At 49.2% G+C, this 25,976-nt stretch overlaps 1 protein-coding gene across 3 annotated transcripts in view; it reads left to right on the top strand.

The window, feature by feature from the left end:
- Positions 1-25,976, top strand: part of mta2 (metastasis associated 1 family, member 2) — a 78,507-nt gene that overhangs the window by 15,850 nt on the left and 36,681 nt on the right. For 2 of the 3 annotated variants that reach the window (XM_069894190.1, XM_069894188.1), the window contains exons 2-3: positions 2,755-2,822; positions 9,896-9,992. In XM_069894190.1, coding sequence (XP_069750291.1) covers positions 2,755-2,822; positions 9,896-9,992 — 165 coding nt within the window. The remainder of the gene's footprint in view (positions 1-2,754; positions 2,823-9,895; positions 9,993-25,976) is intronic. The other variant, XM_069894189.1, reaches the window with a different exon arrangement.

Raw genomic sequence — 25,976 nt, 5'->3', positions numbered from 1 at the left:
AGACCCGGGGAGAACGTACAAACTCCTTACAGATGGCGCGGGACTCGAATCCTGGTCTGGTCCCGATCACTGGTGTTGTAACTGCTATGTCAACTGTGCCGCCAAAATGGTGGACTAGCACCTTCAAATCAGAATGGGCTACCGATCATAATGAGGAGGTCGGCACGGTTGGCGTAGCGGTTATCGCAACGCCTTTACAGCGCCAGCGATGGGAACTGGGCTTTGAGTCCTACTCTGTCTGTTCTCCCCGTCTTTATGGGTTTTCCTAGGGGCTCCGGTTTCCTCCCACCATTTAAAAATGGGATGTAGTCATTCGGGGGTAATTGGGTGGCACGGACTCATGAGCCGAAAGGGCCTGTTACTGTGCTGCATTGTATGCCTAAGTTTAAAATCTGTTTCCTCGTGATGGTGGTTGATGGGTAGATTACAGCCCAGGACGGGAGAGAGAGCCGGTGGTGTTAAATTAAGTGGCCACCTTAGAAAAGGTAAATGTCTTAATGCCACGAAGAGCTCAGCTGATGATTTGTGTAAAGAAGCTTGAGAGTGGACTGATGATGAGTTTTCGGGATTAACTGATCTTCACGGGGCAACATCTCTGGCCTTGACGTTCCCAAGAAAGCAAGTCGGTCCCTGACTGAATCAGATGACACCTCCCTTCGTCAGTGTTTGCGGAGTTGGGTGTGGACGAGAGGTTGTGGGCCCATCATCAAATAGGCAACTCCTAAGGGCTGTACTTGAAGCATGGGCTCCTTTCCTCTGGTCAACAACAATTGCCCGCATTTCCAAAGCGCCTTCAGCTTGACATGACACCTGCTTCTACCTTGATGAAGGGCTCCGGCTCAAAACGTCTTCACCTTCCATGGACACTGTGAGATGGGCTGAGTTCCTCTGGAATATTTTGAGGTTTTCCTTTGCCTGATAGGTTTAGTCACTGAGCAGCTTTGGGGCTGAGCAGTGGGGAGATTTAGAGAGTGAATCCTGGATTTGAGGCGGTGGTATAGTGAAGGAATGGGAGAAATAATCAAGGCCAACGAGGGTTCTGAAAGCGAAGGGAAGAATTTTAAAACTGATCAAGTTCTGAGATTTTATTTTTAAATTGCCATGTAGCAAGGTAACAGGCCACATTGGCCCAATTTGCACCCAATTGATCTATAACCCCCTGTATGTTTTGAAGGAGTCCCCAGGGAAAACGCGCAGAGAATGTACAAAGTCCTTATAGACGGCACGGGATTCAAATCCCGCTCCTGATCTCTGGCCCTGAAAAGATGTTATGCTAATCGCTACACTTACCTTGCCACCCAAGCAGGAATGAAAGGGTTAGCGTGTGAGGAATGACTGTCGGCTCTTGGACTGGACTCGTTGGAGGGAAGACCTCATCAAACGCTGAAAGTCCTGGGCAGAGTCGATGTGGCGAGGATGTTTCCCTCAGTCGGGGAGTCTTGGGCAAGGGGGCACAAAGGACGTCAATTTAAAACAGAGCCAGAGGGTCGTGAGTCTGTGGAACATGTGGCCACTGGCGGCAGTGGAAATGAGGACATTGTGGGTATTTAAGGCAGGGATTTGATCAATCAGTGTATCAAGGGTTATGGGAAGAAAGCCAGGGAGTGGGGCTGAGTGGGAGGATGGATCAGCTCATGATTAGAATGGCGGGGCAGACCCGACGGGCCGATTGGCCGACTGCTTCTGCATCATGGATTTCAAGGGTAGGTAAGTGGAATGTCGATGAGCTGCTGCAGGGACGGACGGTCATGGTTTGTCAATGTTTATTGTCAGGACCCTTTAATGAGACTAAAGTGCATCACCCCTTCCCACTTCAAAGGGCCCCGACTCAAAACGTTTACTTTCCCCGGACTCAGGTCCCTTTTATTGTCACGTAATAATACATGAAAAATGTAATATACATGAGCCTGCTGTGAGACAAACTGTGTCGCCGTGAGCGTTGCCCAGCGCCCCTGACCATTGGAGAAACAGAAGCAGAAGAGAGTCCCTTCACAGAGAGAGAGAGAGACTGAGTGTCCGTGGATTCGTCTCCAGGCTCCCAATGAGTTTGCATTCTATGCAGAAGCCCCGTGGGCGGGGGAAGGGGGAGGGGGAGGGGGAACACACTCTCCAGGGCCTTTCTAGTTTGCAAAAGTTCACAGAAAACCACATAGTTAAAGCAAAGAAACAATATTATCCGTGACTATTGAGGACCCCTTCCACCCCGCACACAGCATCTTTCAGCTGCTCCCGTCGGGAGAAGAGATACAGCACCACCAGGCTGAGGATCAGCTTCTGCCCATGGGCAGTGAGAATGCTGAATGACCAAAGGAACCGCTCACACTCACCCTCTGAGACCCTCATATTCATGGAATAATATTTATTTGTATCGCTGAAATACTTGTCTTGCATGTGTGTTGTGTCTGATTGTGTGTCTATGTGTTTTGCCACAAGGACCAGAGAACGCTGTTTCGTTGGGTTGTACTTATACAATCAGATGACTGTAAACTTGACTAAACCGGGTTGCTGGCATTGCAGCGTAACAGGCAAATCAGATGCTTTCCTTGCGGCTTCCTGGCACACTGGGAGGCACTGGGTCAACGGTGGGTGGATGGTGATCCGGTGCCAAGAGTGGCTCTGTGCCGTCCATCAGCGCCTCCGTGCGCACGGTGACTGTGCTGGCCATCCGAGGAGCAGTCGCGCTCTCCCCAGTCATAGAGCCTACTCTCGTTAAAGTACGTGTTTCTGACCTTGTCCCTCTGTCTTCTCTTTCAGATTATGTTTACTTTGAAAACTCCTCAAGTAATCCTTACCTTATCCGAAGGATAGAGGAACTAAATAAGGTACAGGCTTTACAAATTCTGGGACTGATATGCAAAGCCCCGATGGCTGTTTACTTCAGAGCAATTTGCAACTGTGACTGATTTTTATTTCTCTCCACCCTCCCCTTCACCATTCTTAAATTTAAACGTAGACATACAACATGGTAACAAGCCCTTCCAGCCCACGAGCCCATGCCGCCCAATTAGCCTACAACCCCAGTTCATTTTTAGAGGGTGGGAGGAAACTGGGGCACCCGGAGGAAACCCACACAGACACAGGGAGAACGTACAAACTCCTTACAGTCAGAGCCAGATTCAAACTGTGGTCCTGGTCACTGTAACAGTTTTTTGCTAACCGTGCCACCCGAGCACAAGATGGCTGGTAAACAATCTTATCCCTTTGGCTACATATTCTCTCCAACCAGATGGCACGAACATCGACTTTTCCAGGTTCTGTTAAACCCCGCCCCCCCACCCCATCCCTCTTTCGCTATCCCTCTCCTCCAGCTCCCCTCCCCCTCCCCCTCCATTCAGAGAGCTATCCTTTCCCCTATCACTGCTCTTCTGTTCTCCCACCTATGGCTGTTTGCCTGTGGGCCTGTGCTCCTCTCCCGGCCACTTCTTCCCTCCTCCCCAGCTTGTTATTCCAGCTCCTGTCTGCTTTGTGCTCATACCTTGACAAGGGTATGACTAGTCAGGAATGTTGGTTATATCCTTTTTGCTTCCCTTGACCCGTTTGTGCCTTGCAATCCTTGCTTACTGCCATCTCAAAATCAGCTGTCAATTAAATTCACATGTTAGCACGTAGCAGGGACCGCTTGCCTCTCAAGGGGCACGTCAAAACTTAGCCCTGAACTCTCTACTCCCACACTGAAGTTTCGGATTTTATTTTCCTGGATTAGGCCTTGGGAGAAGAAGAAATTTGCAGTTGAGGTTGCTGGTACAGTGCACTCTGTGAAATTAAACCAACCTCAGAAAATGTAAACAATCTCACAATGTCCTGTTGGGCAAAACAAGGGAGTTGCCCTGTCTTATTGAAGTCTATACTCATTCCTTGGTCAATTTTACCATGAACAGATATGCATGAGTATTCACGGAACACAAAAGTTCAGCAGAAGCTCAGCAGGTCATACAGCATTGAGAGGACGTAAAGGGTAGCCTTCGTCAGGGAGAAGCAAAAACAGGCCAGGCACTGAATAGAAAAGTGGGAGCAGGAGAGGAGAGGAGGAAGGGGCAGGGTGAAGAGCACAGAGTAACAGGTAAGAGGTCATAGATGGACACAGGTGGGAGGGTAGAAGAGAAAGAAACTGAGAAATGACAGGAGTTGTTTAATAAAAGCCCCATAAGTAACCCTAGAAATTATAGGCCGGTGAGCCTGACTTCAGTAGGAGGTAAATTACTTGAAGGTGTTCTAAGAGATCAGATATACAATTATTTGAATAGCCAGGGACTGATTAGGTATAATCAGCATGGCTTTGTGCATGGTAGGTGGTGTTTAACCAATCTTATAGAATTTTTTTGAGGAGGTTACCAGGAAGGTAGATGAGGGAAAGGCTGTGGATTTTGTCTATATGGAGTCCAGTAAAGCCTTTGACAAGGTCCCACATGGGAGGTTAGTCAGGAAGGTTCAGACGCTAGGTATTCATGGTGAGGTAGTGAACTGAATTAACAGGTGGCTGGATGGGAGAAACCAGAAAGTAGCTTCTCAGACTGGAGGCCGGTGACGAGTGGTGTGGCTCAGGGATCAGTGCTGGGACTATTGTTGCTTGTCATCTAGATCAATGATCTGGATAGTAATGTGGTGAATTGGATCAGCGTTTGCAGATGAGTCTAAGATTGGAGGCATTGTGGATGGCGAAGAAGGTTTTCAAAGCTTGTAGAGGGATCTGGACCAGCTGGAAAAATGGGGTGGAAAATGGCCGATGGAGTTTAATCCAGACAAGTGTGAGGTGTTGCATTTTGGAAGGACAAACCAAGAAAGGATGTACACGGTGAACGGTTGGGCACTGAGGAGTGTGGTAGAACAGAGGGATCTGGGAACATTGATACATAATTCCCTGAAAGTAGCGTCACAGGTGGACAGGTTTGTAGAGAGAGCTTTTGGCATATTGGCCTTCATAAATCAAAGTATTGAGTACAAGAGTTGGGATGTTATGGTAAAGTTGTACAAAACATTGGTGAGGCCAAATTTGGAGAATTGTGTGAGAGGAGATTTGATCGAGGTGTTTAAAATTATGAGGGGATAGACAGAGTAAATGTAAGATCACAAGAAAAAGGAACAGAAGCAGGCCATTCGGTCCATCAGGTCTGCTCCACAACCACCCTAAGCTAAACCGTTCTCACATCTAGTTCCAAGTTCCAGCCTTTTCCCCATATTCCTTGATACCCTGACTAATTAGATACCTATTAATCTCCCCTTTAAACTTCCCAAAAGATCGAGCCTCCACAGCTGTATATGGCAACAAATCCACGACCCTCTGGCTAAAGAAATTTCTGCTCGTATCTGTTTTAAATGGGTTCCTGCTCATTCTAAGACTGTGCCCTTTTGTCCTGGATTCACCCACCAAGGGCAACATCTTGTTCACGTTGACCCCGTCCAATCCTTTCAGCATTTGAAATGTTTCTATGAGATCCCCTCTCGTTCTCCTATACGCCAGTGAGTACAGACCAAGAGCCGCTAAACACTCCTCATATGTTAGCCTTTGCATTTCCAGGAATCATCCTGGTAAATCTCCAACATCATTACATCCCTTCTAAGGTAAATGGCCCAAAACTGCACACAGTTCTCCAAATGAGGTCTCGCCAGTGCCCCAAAGAGCCTCATCAACACCTCTTATATACTATTCCCTTTGAAATGAAAGCCAACTTAGCATTTCCTTTCTTTACTGCCGATCCAACCTGGTGGGTAACCTGCACAAGTCCCTTTGCACTTCCAAATTTTGAATTTTCTCCCCCTCCAAAGAATAATGTACCTGTTTTATTTCCTCTTCCAAAATCTACAAATGTACTTTTCTCGACATTATATCTCATCCACCATTTCTTTGCCCATTCTCCTAAACTTTCGGTTTCTTCAACACTTCCTACTCCACCCCCTATCTTAGTGTCATCTGCAAACTTGGCCACAAAACCATTCATTCCATAATTTAAATCATCAATATACACTGAGTTCTGTGGAACACCATTAGTAACCAGCAACCAACCAGAACAGGATCCCTTTATTCCCACTCTCTGCTGTCTATCACCCAATCCTGTAATTCCATGGCCTCTCATCTTATTAAAAGCAGCCTCTTGTGCAGCACCTTATCGAAGGCCTTTTGAAAATCTAAATACGTAACATCCACAGCCTCTCCCTTGTCCTACCTGAGATTTCCTCAAACAATTCCAATAGGTTGGTCAGGAGGATCTTCCCTTCATGAACCCATGCTGGCTTGGACCTATCGTGCCATTCACTTCGAGGTATTTAATAACTTTGTCCTTAAGGATCGACTTCAATAACTTCCCAACTACTGACGTCAGACTAATAGGCCTATAGTTTCCTTTTTTATCTCTCTCCCTCCTTTCTTCAACAGCAGAACTATACTTGCGACCTTCCAATCCTCCAGAACTATGCCAGAGTCTGTTGATTCTTGGCTTTTTGGATTGAGAGTGGGTGAGATATGATACAAACTGGAGGAGATGGGTTAAGGGTGAAAGGGGAAAAGTTTAGGGGGAACCTCTTCACACAGAGAGCGGTGGGAGTGTGGGACGAGCTGAAGTGGTGAATGCGGACTCGATTTTAACATTGAAGAAGAATTTGGGTGGGAGGGGTACAGGCTGGATTCAGGTCAATGGGACTAGGGAGAACAATTGTTTGCTGCAGACTAGAAAGGCCTGTTCCTGTGCTATAATGATCTATGGGGAGAGGTCTGAGGGTAATTCTCTGATAGGTCGAAGGAAGGAGTGGGGAGCTGGAGGAAAGGAAAAGTTTAGGGAAAGAGGGTGTCTCAATGGAAACTGGAGGTCGATGTTAATGGCAGCTGGTAGGGGGGTGTCAAGATGGAATAATAGGTGTTGTTCCTCTGATTTGTGGGGAGCCTTAATTTGGCAGTACTCAAGGTCGCGGACTGGCACGACAGTGTGGGAGTGGGGTGTGGAATTGAAATGGGATGGCCACTGGGAGGTCCCTGCTGTTGCAGCGGACAGAGCAATGCTGCTCAATGACACGACCTCCCGGTCTGCGTCCAGTCTCCTTACACCAGATGAGGGGTCCAAGCCCGAAACGCTGCCCACCCCCCCCCCCCCCCCCAACTTCCCTTGGACGCTACATGACCTGCTGGGTTTCTCCGGCATGTTTGTGCACTGCACTCGACCCCAACATCTGCAGGCTCTCTTGTTTAAATCCACTAGTATTTGTCGGAGTTTACGGTATGCATGGAAGTGGCTGCTTTTTGAGAAAGCTAGTGCATCATCTATGAAACACTTTAGGCCCCCTGCGGCAGCCAAAGTCTTCGTAGAAATTGAATTCTTTTGGGAATTCCACCAACCCACCCAAACACCAAACACTAGTAAAAGGACTTGTTTTTAAATCCACTCAAGGCCAATGGAACAAAAGGCCCTCTGTCTTTTCCAGCTGTGAGGGGTTCTGTGTGAAAGAGTCTGGGGCGTTTCCTAACCCATTTGACACAAGAACAGCTCCTACTGTTTACGGCCATGTTCTCGCACTGATTTTGGGTGGCAGAGTGGAAATGTCGGTGTAATCATGTGGTTACAGTTCAGGCCTACCGTTAGACCAGAGCATCCGCCATTGATGCTGTTAATCATTCCACTTCCCAAGCACCAAAGACCATTCACATCATTCAGGTTTATTTTAACAAATATTCAAAAAACTGTTGCTTGATTTTATTTTCACCCTTTTTTATTAATTTTGAAATATAAATTCACAAAGGGCGTGGATAAAGTAAATAGCCACGTCCCTTTTCCCAGAATATTCAAAAAACTGTTGCTTGATTTTATTTTCACCCTTTTTTATTAATTTTGAAATATAAATTCACAAAGGGCATGGATAAAGTAAATAGCCACGTCCCTTTTTCCAGATTTTGGTGGGGGGGGGTAGATCTGAGGTGAGAGGGATGATTCGAAAGGGGCCTGAGGGGTGACTTCCCACAGAGGGTGTGTGGAACAAGGAGCCAGCAGAGGTGCTGGAATTTAGCATAATGGTTAATATATCAGTGTGAGAACACCTGCGATCGGGACCAGGGTTCGAATCCTGCGCTGTCTATGATGAGTTTGCATGCTCTCCCCATGTCTGCGTGGGTTTTCCCCAGGGGCTCCAGTTTTCTCCCTCCCTTTAAAAAGTAGCAGGGGTTATAGGTCATATGGGTGTAATTGGGCAGCGCGGGTCTCGAGCAAAAGGGCCTGTTTCCATACTGTATATCTCATTCACTGGTTCACCTCATAAGCGGGTAAGCCATTAGCTCAGTCCTCTGTGATCCTGGGGTGTGGAGGGATTCAATTTAATTTTTAAAATTTAATTTAGACAGACAGGATTGAAGTCCTATGGGACGCTGGGCTTCATTAGTCACAGGATTGAGTTATAGAGTCAAGAGGTCATGTTGCAGCTCTACAAATCTCTGGTGAGACCCCACTTGGTGTATTGTGTTCAGTTCTGGTCACCTCATTACAGGGAGGATGTGGAAGCTATGGAGAGGGGGCAGAGAAGATTTACCAGGATGTTACCTGTATTGGGAAACAAGTCTTATGAGGCAAGGTTAGCAGAGCTGGGACTTTTCTCTTTGGAACGAAGAAGGATGAGAGGAGACATGATAGAGGTCTACAAGATTCTGAGAGGCACAGACAAGATGGACGGCCAGCGCCTGTTTCCCTGGGCGGGATCAGCGAACACCAGAGGGCGTCTGTAAAAAGTGAAGGGAGGGACGTTTAGGGGAGACGTCAGGTTAAGTCTTGACACAGAGAGTTGTGGGGGCTTGGAATGCCTTGATGGTGGTGGAGCCTGGAACATTAGGGGCATTTAAGAGCTCTTCGACAGGCACATGGATGGAAGAAAAATAGAGGGTTACGGGGTAAGGGAGGGTTTTGGATTCTTTTTGGTAGGTATATATGGGTTGGCACAGCATCATGGGCCGAAGGGCCTGTGCTGTACTGATATGTTCTAACTGTAACAGGTCACCCCTTGGCCTCAAAGGGTGGACTTGTTCCCCAGTTCCTTACAGCTGCAGTGTTGACTAAAGACCATTTTGTACATGGCCCCTCTGCTTGCAGTCCCACTGCACGCCACTCCCAGCGACTTGCTGCCTGACTTTCATTTCCCGTCCACACAGGGAGGAAAGTTAATTGGTCTTGCTGCTGCCATTCATTCCTGCTTCCCACTCTCGTTGTTGGAAAGCCTTGTAGCATTCCGAGTAAAGGACAGCTCTTGATCTTTGACCCTAACCTGTAGCAGCCAGTGGATGACCTGCGTGGGCCATGGTGGTGCGTGTGGGGAGCACGGTTAGCACGATGCTATTGTAGTGACCGGCTTCAAATCTGGACTGACTGTAAGGAGTTTGCATGTTCTCCCCTTGTGGTCCTCACCCAGGGGGTTCTGGTCTCCTTCCCCCCTCCAAAAACGTACAGGGGTTGTATTTGGGTGGCTCGGGCCCGTGGGCCAGAAGGGCCTGTTACCGTGCTGTAGGTCAAAAATTTCAATATTGATGACCCATAATCTTGTGGAGCTGAAGCAAGGGATTGTCTTCTCCAAGGGTTCTTGCAGCCAGCACAGATTGGAGCTTTCAGGCAGTTCAGACTCCTTCCGTGCTTTTTAATTCCATATTGTTTTGGGAGCATCTCCCAAATTCTCCCCTCCAGTTTAGCTGTCGGTAACGTATCTTTCCCTCCTATGGACGCTGTGAGACCAGCTGAGTTCCTCCAGCATTTCTGTGTTGTTATTGCAATCACAGCAACGGCAGGCTTTTGTGTCTCACTCCACGGATGCAGAGGATGGCCATCGGGGACTGGGGGGGAGGGCGTCAGGCTAGATCATGTAGGGAGGCTGCGTCCAACGTCTCGTGACTTGCCGGCGTGGCAAACTGGACGTGATTTTCTGGTTTTGTTTTAAGCAGACCGGCAGTGGGAATGTAGAAGCCAAGGTCGTGTGTCTGTACCGGAGACGGGACATTTCCAGCAACCTCAATGGACTGGCAGACAACCATGCACGTGAGTAGCCTGTGGGTTTATCCAGGCTGACTGGCAGAAATGGCTTGGGAAGGATGTTCAGAGCTGGTCCGGCAGAAATGGACATGAATAAGGTAAATAGTTGGGCACTGAGGAGTAGGGTAGAACAGAGGGATCTGGGAATACAGATACATAATTCCCTGAAAATGGCGTCACAGGTGGACAGGGTTGTAAAGAGAGCTTTTGGCACTTTGGCCTTCCTGTTTTTTTTTGTTTTTTAAAAATTTTTTATTTTTCACACCATAAATCACATTAGCCATGATAAACACTTTTTCTTTTTCACACATATACAGTGACTTTTTCTCCCCCCCCCCTCCCTCCTCCCAAGCCACCCCCCCCCCCCCCCTCAGCACTTTGGCCTTCTTAAATCAAAGTATTGAGTACAGGAGGTGGGATGTTATGGTAAAGTTGTATAAGACATTGGTGAGGTCAAATTTGGAATATTATTTGCAGTTTTGGTCACCGAACTACAGGAAAGCTATCAATAAGATAGAAAGAGTGCAGAGAAGATTTACTAGGTTATTGCCCGGACTTCAGGAACTGAGTTACAGGGAAAGGTTAAACAGGTACGGACTTTATTCTCTGGAGCGTAGGAGATTTGATCGAGATTTTTAAAATTATGAGGGGGAGAGACAGAGTAAATGTAGGTTGATTTTTTCCACTGATGGTGGGTGAGATACAAACCAGAGGACATGGGATAAGGGAAGGGAAAAAGGTTCTGGGAATTTCTTTACACAGAGTGGTGGGGGTGTGGAACGAGTTGCCAGTTGAACTGGTGAATGTGGGCTCAATTTTAACGTTGAAGAAGAATTTTGATAGATACATGGATGGGAGGGGTACAGACTGGGTGCTGGTCAGCAGGACTCAGCAGAATAATGGTTCAGCACAGACGAGAAGAGCCTATTTCTGTGCTGTAGTTTCTAACTGAGCAGTAAACTCAAAATTACCCCCAATACCAGTGATGATGGACTGCCTCCCACTCATAACCGCAAGGATTTTGCTTTTAACCTGGAGTTCATTAAGATGAATGATGCATTCTGTCAGTGCTTGACCTGGGGCATTTTCCCTGCAGCCTCACTGACACTGTCTTTGTTCCTCCTGCCCTTGCATCTTGGGAAGGATGTGTTAGCTTGACTGGGCGCAGTGTGGAGGCAAGAATGTTACCAGGGCTAACAGTTACCCGAGCTCGTGGTTCTCGCAGGGTGAAGCGAAGGAGATGTTTAAAGCAGTACAGAGGTTGACAGGGAAAATTGGGCTCCCTCCAGTGGGAAAGTCCAGAACGAGGTGGGAATTACAGTTCAAGTTTGATTCCAGGCTTACAGGAGCACTTAGAAAAAAAAGACATTTTAAAATCAAAAACATCTGGGAAGTTGCTGAGACTGAGTCATTTGGAAGTTCCAAAGATTTGCTTGAGGAATTTTATCCCTAAACAAGGGGAAGGTTTTGGTTGCTTCAGATTAAACCCAGGAACAGGGGATTATTCAGCCTGTCATTCCGTATTTATAGGGGGATAGGGGAGGCCATTCAGCTTTCCAAGCTTGTTGTACTGGAACTAACGATTAATTAAGAGCAGGCCATTTCACCTTTCCAAAACAGTTGGTAGATTTTTTTGATACCATCTCCCAGCTTGCTCTGTGAAGGTGCTCTTTTCTTCTTGTTCCTCTTCTGTCTGGGACATTTCCACCCCTTCCTTAACTTTGGCTTTTCCGTTTTGAACGGATGGCAGGGATCCAAACTCCATCCGCACCAGGTCCCATGATCCTGCTCCCCATCCCAGCGGGAAAGTGGGGAAAGATTTCCTTTGTCGGCCTGGTGACCCTCACAGGATATAGGAGCAGAAGGAGGCCCGTCAGGTCTGCCCCGCCATTCTAATTATGAGCTGATCCGTCCTTCCACCCAGCCCCACTCCCTGTCTTTCTCCCCGTAACCCTTGATCCCCTGACTCACCAATACCTGTCGGTTCCTGCCTTAAATACACCCAACGACCTTGCTTCCACAGCCGGCTGTGGTCACATGTTCTACAGACTCATGACCCTCTGGCTGAATAAACATCTCCGCATCTGTTTAAATTGATGCCCTTTTATCCTGAAGTTGTGCCCACTTGTCCTGCACTCCCCGACAGTGGGAAACATCCTCGCCATATCGACTCCATTCAGCGTTCGAAATGTCTCTACGAGGTTCCCCCCCCCTCCATCCTTCTGTACCCCAACGAGTACTGTCCAAGAGCTGACCTCTCCATTCAGAGAGATGACCCCTCTATTCACAAGATCACAAGATATCAAATTAAAGGTTTCATTATTGTCACCTAATGCTACGTTTAGAAAGTAACATACATGAAATTCTTTAACTTTTGTCCACCATAGGGAAGGCAGAGTGATCACTTTGTCCAGCACTCCTCACAGTAACCTACAGCACCTAGTGCTCCCAGGTGTTCTCCCTTCCCAGGTACTGCTTAGCTCTCGAGATCAGACAATCTCAGGCGTACGAGCTGATCCATCCTCCTACTCAGCCCCACTCACCGGTTTCTCCCTGTAACCTTTGATGCACTGACTCATCAGATACCTGTTGGTCTCTTCCTTAAATACACCCAATGACCTCACTTCTGCGGCCGCCCGTAGCCACATGTTCTACAGACCCTGGCTGAAGAAATCTTTCTGCATCTCTGTTTTAAATTGATGCCCTTTGCCCCTCCACGATAAACAGATCTTCTCCATCTTCCCCCTCCAAGGGGAGTCCAGCACTGAGCGTGTCTTTGTCTGGTTGACCCATCAGGCAGGCACAGCTTGGAGGAGGGAGGACAGGTCATGTTTAGATCAAGGCAGTTTATTGTCATCCAATTGTACAAATACAACCTGACAAAACAGCATTCTCTGGTCCTCAGTGCAAAACACGCAGACGCACAATGAATATACAGGACAAGTATTCACAAACACAAAGAAATAATTATTGTTTCATGAATATGAGGGTCTCGGAGGGTGAGTGTGAGCAGTTCCTTTGGTCATTCAGCATTCTCACTGCCTGTGGGAAGAATCTGTTCCTCAGCCTGGTGGTGCTGGCTGTCATCTTCCTGTATCTCTTCCCTGATGGGAGCAGCTGAAAGATGCTGTGTGCAGGGGGGAAGGGGTCCTCAATGGTTTTCCGCACCCTCTTCAGACAACAATCCCTGTAGATGTTATCGACGGGGTGAGGGATACCCTAGTGATCCTCTCTGCCGCTCTTTTGGTCCTGTGGATTGACCTCCGATCCATTTCTCTGCAGCAACCATCCACCGCACTGTGATGCAGCCGGCCAGGACGCTATGGATAGAATTCCTGTAGAAGGTTGATGTGATGGTGGCCAGTAGCCTCACCCGACTTGGTCTTCTCAGGAAGTGCAGTCCCTGTTGCGCCTTCCTGACAAGTGAGGAGATGTTGCGGGTCCATGATAGGTCACTAGTGAAGTGAACTCCAAGGAACTTGGTGTCTCCACTGAGTTGTGGAGGGTGGTCGTCCCTGGTCCTCCTAAGGTCCCCGTTCATCTCCTTCGTCTTGTCCACATTGAGTCTCAGGTTGTTCCTCTCACACCATCTCACGAGATTCTCCACCTCATCTCTGTAGAGTGACTCATCGCTGTTGGTGATGAGGCTAACAACGAACTTGCTTTAGAGGATATAAGGAGTGCAGTGGTTAGTGGGCAGGTGAACGTGGAAAACTTAGATTTGCAGAAAGCATTCGATAAGCTACTGCAGAAAAGAATTGTGCCTGAAGTAAGGGAACAGAGTTATGGATAATGTACTGTCTTGGATAGTGAATTAGTGAACCAATAGAAGGCAGCGAGTTGGGATGAATGTATGAACGTTTATCAGCTCTGGGACTGTATTCACTGGAGTATAGGAGAAAGAGAGGGGATCTTAGAAACATTTCGAATGCTGAAAGGATTGGACAGAGTCGATGTGAATAAGATGTTTCCCTTGGTGGGTGAATCCAGGACAAGAGGGCACGGTCTTAGAATGAGAAGGTACCCATTTAAAACAGAGACGAGCAGAAATTTCTTTAGCCGGAGGGTTGTGGATTTGTGGAATTCGTTGCCACGTCCAGCTGTGGAGGCCTGATCACAGGGGCAGATTGATCGGTATCTAATTAGTCAGGGGATCAAGGGATATGGGGAAAAGGCAGAATATGGAACTAGATGTGAGAACGGTTTAGGTCAGGGTGGATTTGTGGGGAAAACACAATGGGCTGAATGGCCAACTTCTGTTCCTTTAACTTTTGAGTATTGTGTTCAGTTCTGGTCACCTCATTACAGGAGGGTGGGGAAGCTGTGGAGAGGGGGCAGAGGGAATTTACCAGGATGTTGCCTGGATTGGGAAACAAGTCTCATGAGGCAAGGTTAGCAGAGCTGGGTCTTTTCTCTCTGGAGTGAAGAAGGACGAGGGGAGACTTGATTGAGGTCGACAAGATACTGAGAGGCGTAGGCAGGGTGGATGGCCAGCACCTGTTTCCCAGGGCGGGATCGGCAAACACCAGAGGACGTCTGTGCAAAGTGAAGTTTAGGGGAGATGTCAGGGGTGAGTTTTCTTTTTACAGAGTGTTGTGGGGGCCTGGAATGCCTTGCCAGGGGGGAGGTGGTGGAGGCTGGAACATCGGGGGCATTTAAGAGACTCTCAGATGGGCCCATGGATGGAAGAAAAGTAGAGGGTGTGATGGGAAGGGTTAGTTTTTTGAGTTTCTTCGGTCAGCACAACATCGTGGGCCGAAGGGCCTGTACTGCTTTGGGTTGTTATAGAGTATATTTCATCGTATATAAGTCAAGTCACAAAACCTAAAAACAATCTCTCAGAAAACAGGGGTCGACCTATTGCGCTGGATATAGTTTTGAGACCTTAAATTCAGCTCAAAATCCAATCCCTGCTGATCTGGCGTGCAAGTCAACCCCTTGGAAAACCAAAAACAACCTGACAGATTTTAATTGAAAACCACAACACATTTAGAACCCTTCAAAATCACTCTCGCTATCATTGACTGAAGCAAAGATGTCGGCAGTCATGTTCATACCCTCACTGTTTAAACAGTCATCATGTGGGTCCCAGTCTGTATCTGACGAGGCGGTTTCAGCTTCGTTGTCAGTGTCCCACAATGAATCATCTTCTGTGCCTCAATTGCACAAGAGATACCACACTTTTTAAACAATTTTATCACTGTCCCTGCTTTAACTTTGTCCCCTGCCTTGAGCACGAAGTCACACAGGACATTGTGATGCAGCACGCATTTCCACGACTTTTCTGCACTCGACATCCATGTGTTCCATTCCTCGCGCACGTGGTCTTTGAATGTCTTCTCAGTTAAATGGCTACGAAACTTATCCTGGACCAGCAAACTCCGTTCTTTGTGTAAACCACCTGTTCCACCCATAGTTTTACACCATTTTCATAAAAATGTACAAAAATACCTGCAGGGAATTTCATTTTCGGTTTGATTTTGCGTTTGAAGGTTACCATGGGTCTTAACTTTGTCCTGCCAGCCATGCACGATAACACCAGGGTAAACTTGCTCCTTTCGTGGCCTGTCCTTCTGGTTTGCACAGTTTTAACACCTTTCCGTTCCACTGTCCTATTGCCTGTCATGTTGAAATACACGGGGATTTCGTCCATGTTGCCAATATTTGCCAATGCCAACTGGTGTTTCTGCCGGTTCCTTATAAGAAACTGGTGAAAACTTGCAACTTCATGATCAAGATCTTTTGGTAGCTTCTGATCAGTTTTTGTTTTTTGCCGTAATACTAGATTTTTCCTGTTCATGAAACAATCGCCCCAGCTGACTTTAGCCTCAAAATCATCACTGAGGTCTAGGTGCGACTTGGCCCCCTGCAGTGCGAACGTTCTTATTTTATTTCGGGTGACTATGTAGTAATCTTGCCTCTGTTCACGAACCCATTCTGCAACGTGATTTTCCAACCCTGGCCAACGAGTGATTCCTTTTCTCAAAAAAACATTGCCTTTTTGGGATGTTTCATTCTTCCTCCAATCTCTAGCTAACTTCTTGTGCACATCCAATTATCTTGCAGCAGTGCAGTTGTTGATTTTCTTGGCCAATTCTATCACTTTCAACTTAAAGCTCGCTTCATGATTTTCGTCATGTCCTGCGTTGTGTCGATGGACCCTTCATTATAGCAATTACCTCCAGCCAAAGCCCAGCAGATTGATCAGCTTGATCTCTGGGGGCCGATGTATACGCCAGTCAATGGCCCATCTCAGGCATCGTGAGTGCCGTCAACAGGGCACTGAATTCAGGCAGCCAGAAAATTGGAGTCGACGTACACCAGATGCAGCATGTGGCTGAAGAAGTGGGGGTTGACTTATATGCTGAACTATACAGTATTTTGTTGGTTGGTGGAGTGCCTCAGGAGTCAGTGCTCGGCCAACACTGTTCACAATGTATATAAATGACGAAGGGGGAACTGAGGGAAACCAAACTGTCGAGTGCACCATTTGCAGAGAGATGGACAGATTAAGTGAGTGGGAACAGATCTGGCAGATGGAGAGCATTCATCCACTTTGGAAAACCAAACAGTGGATCAGACCATTATGCATGTTGTGGGAGATTGCAGGTGCAGCAGATAGTCAAGGAGGCCAATGGGGTGTCGGCCTTCATTGTAAGAGAGAGGGATTGCTTTTAAGAACAGGAAGTTTCTGCTGCAACAGCACAGGGTGCTGGTGAGGCCGCACCTCTGGAGCACTGCGTGCAGATCCGAGATTCCAAGATCCCTTTATTGTCATGTAATAGGACAGACCATGTAATATTACACGGAATTGTTTTCTGCCTGCATAAGGCAGACAGACAGTTGCCCGGCGCCCCTTACAGTATGAGAGAAAGAGAAGCAAAAGAGAATGTCATGTGTTCCCCCCCCACACCCCCGCTGGAGTCACTGAATGTCCATGGATTCACCCACAGCCTCTGCAGCTGCTTGGACCCTTACTCGATCCTTCGGCTGCCCGAGCTCCAGGTCCAAACCTCCAACACCATCAGGAAGCCTCCAGCACATGAGGCCCTTTCTTGCCCTCACCACCCTCTTGAATCCCAGCTCTGATCCACAGTTCCCGAAAACCAGTCTGCAGCAGCCCACAACCTGTGTGGCTCTCCCGACTGCATCGCCTGCAGGCTGTGTGGGCCCCTGAGCCTCTCGCTGGCCTGCTGCCGTGGTCATCACCATGTTCACCATCCAATAGGGTTGTCTCCTCTAACTTTCCTTCTCAATGGGGTGGGGGGGGTGTTCTCCCCAATTTGGGTACCCTGCGCCAGTCCACTGCTCCCCCAGAGTCTGCAACCCCCCCCCTTGTGGTCACTCCCGAGCACAGGCACCACCATCCCCCAAGATTCAGTTGAAGCCTTTCGCCCTTAACCCACGCACCCCCCCCCCCCCCCCCGGTTCTCTCACCTGACCTCTGTGGATAAAACCTGCTTGCAATGATCATCTCCTCCCTTCTCACAGGTGTATCCCGCTTTGCATCAGTGGCATATTGGGGAGTACGACGTTTAGCCGAGTGTCTGATGTTGATCGAAAATTGCTTGGCTGAAACTCGGCTCCCTGTGCTGCCCACTGCCAGCCAGCCTGGCGGAGGCCGGTTTCCTTCGAGCTGCTCACCCCTTCCCCATCCATGCCAGTGCGTGAACCCCCAAGTTCTGCTTTATCGGTGTGTTGTAATTGTGTGGTGAGATGATGCGACACAAGCTGAGGCTTGCTCACGTTGGTCTCTCCGCATTTATGCAGAGCTGTCAGCCTCTGAGAAAAGTATCTCAGTACTTGTTGATAAAGTTATTTGATTTCTATTAAAATGTGTACGTCTGGCATTTTAAAATATGATGGTATGTTTTGTGGATCTCCAATCTGGAGGGTCCACCCTTAATGTTGGGCTTCCCCAGTTGTCACCAGCTCCATAATGACATACTGTATTAACTTGTGTAATTGTCAATCCCTTGTAAAAGTCAAACCCTTATTTTTGGCCTCAGTTGCCCACCCCACTGGACTCCCAATGCTCCGATCATGAACACTTGTCTCAGCTGGCTGGCAACCTGAGCTCCTGACCACGGACCGTCAACCCGGCCACTGTTCATCCAGGCTCCCAATGCCCCGACAGTGAACTCTTACCCTGACCACCCACTCATCCGGGCTCCCAACGCCCCGACAGTGAACTCTCACCCCAGCTGCTACCAGAGCTCCCGACAGCCCTACCGTGAGCCCCCAACCGGGCCGCCTGCCAACTGGAGCTCCCATTAACCGGACCAAAGACCCCCAACCCGGCCGTTCGCCAACTGGAGCTCCTGTCCCCCGACCATGGATCCTCACTCAGTTGCCCACCAATCGCAGCTCCCTACATCCTGACCACAGACTCTCTCCAAGGCTCTGTCCGCCCGACCATCCGAGCTCCCGTCACCCCAACCATGAACTCTCGCCCCAGCTGCCCATCAACTGGAGCTCCTGACACCTCGACCAAGGCCCCTCATCCCAGCTGCCCACCCATCCGAGCTGCTGATACCTCCAGGTGAGGCAGGGGCTCTTGTGTACCCCCACCAACTTTGCCTACTACATTTGGTGCTCTCGTTGGGCCTTCCCCTCCACGGAAACTCAACAACCGCTTCGCCCAGCGTCTCTCTGTTGGCAAGGCCCACATTGAGCTCCTGGTTGCAAGATGTCTTAACCCCTGTTTTTATGAGGAACCACCTGTCCTCCACTGCCAGACTGGAGAGTCAACACCACCGGTTCTGCCCCGGACAATTCACAGCCCATTGGTGATGAACATTGTCTCTGCTTTCAGGTTTCCCACACGAATGATTACAGAGAAATGTTTAGACAGATGTGTGGGGCAAATGTACACAGGAGGTCTGTGTTCGATGTAGAGGATGTTGAGGGACGGGGTGGGGGGGTGGGGGGGTGGGGGATGTGCTGAATTTGCCCTGGTCTTTCCCAGGCAGCGGGAGGTAGAGATGGAGTTCGTGGAGGGGATGGAAGTTTGCGTGATGTTCTGAACTGCACTCACACCTTCTGCAGCTTGTGGTGGGTGGTGCCCCTAGAATTGCTGTTGAGTGGTACGGTGGCCGAGATAAGCTTCCTGAATCTTCGAAGATAGTTGGGGCATTGGTGTGCTTCATCGAGAATCAGAGTGTCCTTCAGAACTAAGGTGCCACATGTAGTGATGGGCTCTGGTTCGTCACCCAGAGTTCCAGGGACTGCTGTGGGATGGGATTACTGGGACCAGTGCAGACAGTTTAACCAAGGACTGCTGTGGAGAAGGGTTTATTTGGGACCAGTGCAGGATAGGTTTACCAGGGACTGGCATGGGACGGATTTAATGGGGAATGTCTCAGGACAGGTTTCCCAGGGACCGCCTTTTGGATGGGTGGGGGGGTTACAGGAATCGATGTGGGACTGGTTTACAGGGGACCGCTACGAGGTGGGTTTACTGGGGAATGTCATGAGGCTGGTTTACTGGGGACCGGAATGGGTTAAGTTTACCAGGGACTCCCATGGAGAAGGGTTTGCATGGGACTGGCATGGAGAAGGGATTACTGGCAATCTCCGTGGGGTTGGGATTACCGGCGTCCACTGTAGGGACCTGTTTTCCGGGGTCCATTGCAGGGACGTGTTTACCAGGCTCCACCACAGGGGCATGTTTTCCAGGGTCTACCGCAGGGACATGTTTACCATCTGCCATGAGGCAGGTTTACTCGACACTGCATTCACAGTCTCCAGCGTAGTGAGAACATGTTGGTGGCGAGCAATTGCTTCCACAGCCCTACACAGGCAGTGGCCCAGTCTCCCTGGAGAACCAGCTGGTGCCTCAGGCATGTTGGAATATTTAATTGCTGGGGGGGGGGGTGGTGGGGGCTGTGCTGTTCAAAGGCGGTCTGGCTGTGGATCCTCTCCATAGCCTTTCCTGTGGTTCACTCCCAGTCACTCCTGGTGGAAAAATTAACCCCGCTGGATCGTCTCCTCGGCAGCCGACGAAGGGGAGAGCAGGCTGCCCACATGGCCACCTCCGCTGCTGCACGAGGCGTGGGTGGCCTCGAAGCAGGCAGGTGCTTGGCTTGGGAGGGGGGCTTTTGCAGTTTGATACTTCATATCCAGGTGGATTTGATGAATGAGGACCTCCTGATGGATCCTGAACCACCCAGAGCAGGGAGGAGTTAAATCAGCTGCTTCGTTGCTCCAGTGTAACCTCCAGACATGTACATCGCTCCCACTTTCCCTTCATCTCTGCTGCCTCCTGCATGGTGGTCGCTGTTGGTGAAACCACATCAGGCTCGAGTGTATTATCCTTTGACTGTACATATACATCATTTCTCTGCATCACAGTGCACACACCTAACAGAGCACATAATAATCACATATATTTTTATTTAAAATGATAGATTTATGTATAATAATATTTTGGGATGATTTACTTGGTTACGGGACACTGTTCATCAGTCTCACAGCCTGCGGGAAGAAGCTATTCCTCAGCCTTACCGTCCTGATTTTGCTGCCCGGTTTCCTCCTTCCTGGCGGCAGTGGGTCAAAGATCCTGTATAAAGCTTGATGGTCGGCAGACCCCGTAGTTGAAGTAAAAGCACGATGCTGGAGGAACTCAGCAGGTCCAACAGGGTCCTTTATACAGCAAAGAACCAGCATTTCAGGCTTGAGCCCTCCATTGAGCAAAATGTAGGCAGGCACCCGATCAAAATGGTGGGGTGGATTCACAGAGCCGTCGCCCCTCTCCCCCCCCCCCCCCACCCCCCGGTTGCTGGTGTGCCCTCCCTCCCTTACCTCTTGCCTGTGGGACCATGCTCCTCCCTTTTCCCCTCCCATCATTCTGTTCAGGCATTTGCCTCCATTTTGCTTGATGAAAGGCTCAAACCCAAAACATTAGTTATGTATCTTTATCTTTGCGATATAAAGCCCTCTGTCTGACCTGCTGAGTTTCTCCAGCCTCGTGCTTTTACAAAGATACATGGAAAGCGTCCTCAATAATTCTTTCCAGCCCTATTTAGGCATTGCTTCCAGTAAATGTCCTCAGTCAAGGAAAGGGAGACCCTGTGATCTTCTCAGCCATTTTGATGATCCTGTATTGATGTTTGCAGCTACCGTCCCACACTGACGCAGCTAGACAGGACGCTCTAATTTGTGCTCCTGTAGAACGTTGTCAGGATGGGGGTCAGTTGCTTTGGCCTCCTTAACCTCCTTAGGAAATGTAGGTGCTGGTGCACCTCCCTGTCTAATGAGGAGGGGGTTCTGGGTCTGGAGAGGTCGTTCTTTAAATGCACGCTAAGGAACTTTGTGTCTCCCTCAAAGAATGGTTAATGTGGCACGATTAGTGTGATGCTGTTACGGCACTGGCGATCCGGGTTCGAATCTGTGAGGAGGTTGGATGTTCTCCCCCTTGTCTGCGTGGGTTTCCTCCCTCCGTTCAAAAAAAAACCTCCAGGATTGTAGGTAAATTGGACGGCACGAGTTCGTGGGCCGGAAGGGTCTCCAGGGTTTTAGGTGAATTGGGTGGCACGGGCTCGTGGGCCAAAAGGGTCTCCAGGGTTGGAGGTGAATTGGGCGGCACGGGCTCGTGGGCCGGAAGGGCCTGTTACCGTGATGTATGTCTACATTTAAATTTATAAGCACAAACGTGAGTTGTGGAGTGCCTGCGACTGCAGTCCCAGAGGAGGAGTTGGGCTATTGTCTGGGTGGGAAGACCCCACAGAGGCAACTGAAGTCCAGCAATGTGGTGGTGGGCCATCAGTCGTGGATTGGCCGTAGCTTTGTGCCCACAAGAAAGGGTAGGTGTGATTGGCCCACACTCTTCCCCGTGTCATCCAGTCTTGGCCTCTTTACACCCCACCGCCCCCTATGCAGGGTGAGGCCCTTCGCTTACCACTGCCTCCCCGAGGGACCTTCCCTTCTCCTCCCTCCCCCCACCCTCCCCCCACCCTCTCCCTTCCTGAACCATTCAGGGAACGTCTGGGGTGGGGGGCACAGCTTGACACTTAAGGCAAAACCACTCCCTCTCTTCCTCCCTCTCCGCTCCACTTGGGACAGGCGAGTGGGTTGCAAACATTGAGATCTCCGTTGGTAAAAGGAAGTGAGTGGGGGTGTGGTTAGGACAATCCTGATCTGGTTACATCCGCAAGCAGTTCCCTAGGGTCTGCTCTTTTCCTGTTCTGTTGCCCATAGCCACCTTGACTTGCACCAGATCTTAAATTTGTGTGTGGTTTCAAAAAGCCATTTCTGCTTGCCCAAATGTTCTTTTGTGAGTTGATGGAGTCCTGAGCATCTCTGCTCCTTCCTTGACTGCATAAGCACAATAACACAGTGGGTTTAAAGGTTACTGCATGGCCACTAGTTTGTTTGGAGAACCTGTCACAGCAGCTAGAGGTGGTGGTACATATGAAACGTTTGGATGGAGTTGGTGTGCAGTGCATTTGTGACCATGCATGTGTGTTCCCATCCATGCGAGTGGAAGCGTGTGTGCATGTGCGTGAGACATGAGGTGCAGCTCTCTGTGTTTGTCCCTGCGTTAATGCTTTAAGTGGATGCAGTTTTTACAAGCGTGGCAGCTGGGATTGGGGCTCAGATCACCGGGGTTTCCTGGCCTCGTCCGCAGGGGCTGTGCCTGGTGACATTGCGTACCCAGTCTTCCGGGCTGAGGCACACAAGGGGTTAAAGACACACTTCGAGCAGAAGTTCCGCCCAGATTGACACAGGGTTTCCTCCTCAAGGTCAGCAGGGGCCTTTGTTGCTCCTGTGTAAGGATTTGCTGTTAATTCCCCCCACCCCCCCCCCCCCCCCCACCAATCTCTGGCACGTCATCGCTGTCAGACGTGTGGGTGCGGGTGAACACACGTGCATGCACGTCAACCTCTTAAAACAACTGCACCATTCACGTTGGTCGGCGCCTGTCGATCCTTCATTCACAGGTGCTGATTGCTTTTGGCCAGCTCTGACGCAACTGATTCCTTGACCACCCCCCACCCGACGTAAGTGACGGGCTGGCAGCACCACCCTAGCCCCCCACCCCATCTGACGTATGCAGATGCAGCAACATGCCAGTCAAGGAGCTGTAAGCCCTGACTTGCTGTCACTCTCCCCACCCTCCCCCGAAGCCTTGGGTCCCTCGAATCACTTGTAACATCCCCTTACTGCTGACTGCTCAAAGAAATTGTTTCCCTTTGGAGCAGTTCTTGTCAAATTCCTTCTGGAACAGTAAAATCACTGCTGTCTGGGAGTTTGTTCTCCTGGTGACTGGTGAGGGTTTCAGGTTTACAGTCATCAACTTGCCATTAAATTTGATTGTTTAACTGTAGGAGCAGAGTGTGGAACTTACTGTAAAATTACAAATGCGGAAATACAAGATTTGTTTTGGAAAAAGTGAGGTTGTGTCTGTGGTTCAGAAATCTGATGGCAGCAGAGAAGCTGTTTTTTGTCCCGTTGAGTGTGAGTTCAGGCTCCTATCCTGACGGTAGTTTTGGAGGGTGGGATTTGTAGGTTACATGGTGTGCTTGGACGGCACAGGTTTGTTGGCCGGAAGGGCCTGCTGGACCTCATTTTACAAAGAAAACCAGCCCGACTGCCCTTGCTTGCTCTGGCACTGAGCGAGGCGCAGAGAGGGCGCATGCACCCCACATGGTATTCCTCTTCCTTGCACAGGCTGCAGCTCCCTTCTGGAATCAGGGAGCCCAGGTTTCCCTGGCTCCTTCATCTTTCCTACATCCTCTGTAACACAGAGATGCTGGAGGAACTCAGCCTGTCTCACAGGGGGCCGTAGGACATAAAAATCTGTTACCAACGTTTTGGGCCTGGACCACCGTCTTCAAGTTTTATGAATTTAAAAATCATAGACATGCAGCGTGGTTACGGGCCCTTCCGGTGCGCGAGTCCATTCTGCCCAATAACCAACAACCTCTGGTATGTTTCGAATGGTGGGAGACCCCCGGTGAAACATAGACATGGGGAGAACATTCAAACTCTGTACAGACACCGAGGGATTCGAACCCCGGTCGCTAGTGCTGTAACAGCATTGCGCAAACCATGCCACCTGTGGCCAACTTGGAAGGTTCAAGCTCAAGATTCAAAATTCCTTTTATTGTCATGTGATAACATATTATATATGTGATATACTTTAACGTTTCCCTGCCGTAAGGCAGACAAAGAGTCACCGTGAGCCTTACAGTCACAAGAATCCCTTCACAGACACCTACTGTCCGTGGATTCGCCCCCAGCCGCACGGACTCCTGTTCAAACCACCTGGGCTCCAGATCCGAACCTCTGACATGATCAGGAAGCGCCCCCCCCCCCCCCCAGCAAGCCCTACCCTCTCCAATACCCAGTTCCCATGAGACAGTCTCCCGCAGGTCCCCCAGCCACAAGTTGCCTGCAGCCTGTGAGAGCCCCCCAGCTGTTGGGCTTCTCGCTGGTCCACTGCTGTGGTCACTTAAAGAAGGGTTCAACCCAAAACGTCGGTAATATATTTTTGCCACCTATGGACTCTGCGAGACCAGTGGAGCTCCTCCAGCTAGTTTGTATTTTTACTACGATCACCCATGATGGCAGGCTTTTATGTTTCACTTAGCAATCTCTGTGCTGAGTGTGATTGTGGATGCAAACCAGACTCCCTTATGCCGTAAATGATAAATAGTGACTGCAGATTAACTCTCCGAGATTAGCTGTGGGCGAGGTCTTGGGTTTACCCTCTGACTCGATTCTGGTCAGCCTCTGTCTTTCTGCTCCTCTGGAGTAGCCCAAACTCTACAGCACCCGGAGTCATTGCCTGGCCCAGTAACTGCTGAACAGCAAACGGAATTGGGCCCTTCTCCGTTCGTCAATATGACCTCCAAAATGTCAGCTTATTTGGGTGGCATGGTTAGCATCGCGCTGTTACACCACCGCTGACCCGGTTTCGAATCCCACGGTGTCTGTAAGAAGTTTGTACGCTCTCCCTTTGACTGCCTGGGTTTCCTCCCACCATTCAAAATGTACCAGGGGTTGTAGGATAACACCCAGGATCAGAAATGGACCATTCAGCCCATCGAGTCTGCCCCACAATTTAATCATGAGCTGATCCATTTTTCCCACTGCCCGGCCCTCTCCCCATAACCTGGCTAATCAAGAACCTGTCAATCTCTGCCTTAAACGCACCCAATGACCCGGCCTTCACAACTGCCCGTGGCAACAAATTTATCAGATTCACCGACCTCCGGCTGAAAAAATTCCTCAGCATCTCTGTTCTAAGTGGACGCCCTTCCATCCTGAAGTTCTGCCCCTCTTGTCCCTGACTCTCCCACCGTGGGAAACAACCTTTCTACATCGACCCTGTCTGCGCCTTTCAACATCCGAAATGTTTCTTTTTTTTTATTTTGTCATACAGCGCGGTAACAGGCCCTTCCGGCCCACAAACCCATGCTGCCCAATTACACCCAATTGTCCTACCACCCCCGTACGTTTTGAACGGTGGGAGGAAATCAGAGCCCCCGAGAAAAACCCATGGATGCAGGGAGAACATACTTATAGATATATATATCCTTATAGACAGCGCGGGATTCAAACTCTGATCACTGGTGCTGCCACAGTGTTGGGCTAACTGTACTGACCTCAATGAGACCCCTCCCTCATTCTCCTAAATTCCAACAAATACAGGCCAAGATCTGTCAAACGCTTCTCATACGATAACCCTTTCGCTCCTAGAATCATCCTTGTGAACCTCCTCTGAACCCTCTCAGCACAAAGTTTCTTAATTGGGTGTATTTGGGCAGCATGGGCTTGTGGGCCGAAGGGCCTATTACTGTGCTGTGGGTCTAAATTTAAAATTTTTAAAATAGTTATCTGGTGGTTTGTAGGACTACAAGACTCTCTCAATCTCTCATTTATGTCTAGGATTCACATTTGTGCCAAGATTCCTGCCGTGCTATTTTTGAGTAGATTTCTGATTTAACATTGAAAATTGATATCAACACAATGTAAATCAGCCTG

Source organism: Narcine bancroftii, chromosome 8 (assembly GCF_036971445.1).
Source record: "Narcine bancroftii isolate sNarBan1 chromosome 8, sNarBan1.hap1, whole genome shotgun sequence".
Taxonomy (NCBI): domain Eukaryota; kingdom Metazoa; phylum Chordata; class Chondrichthyes; order Torpediniformes; family Narcinidae; genus Narcine; species Narcine bancroftii.
The sequence above is the reverse complement of the archived record's forward strand: the minus strand, read 5'-3'. Positions and strand labels throughout refer to the sequence as shown.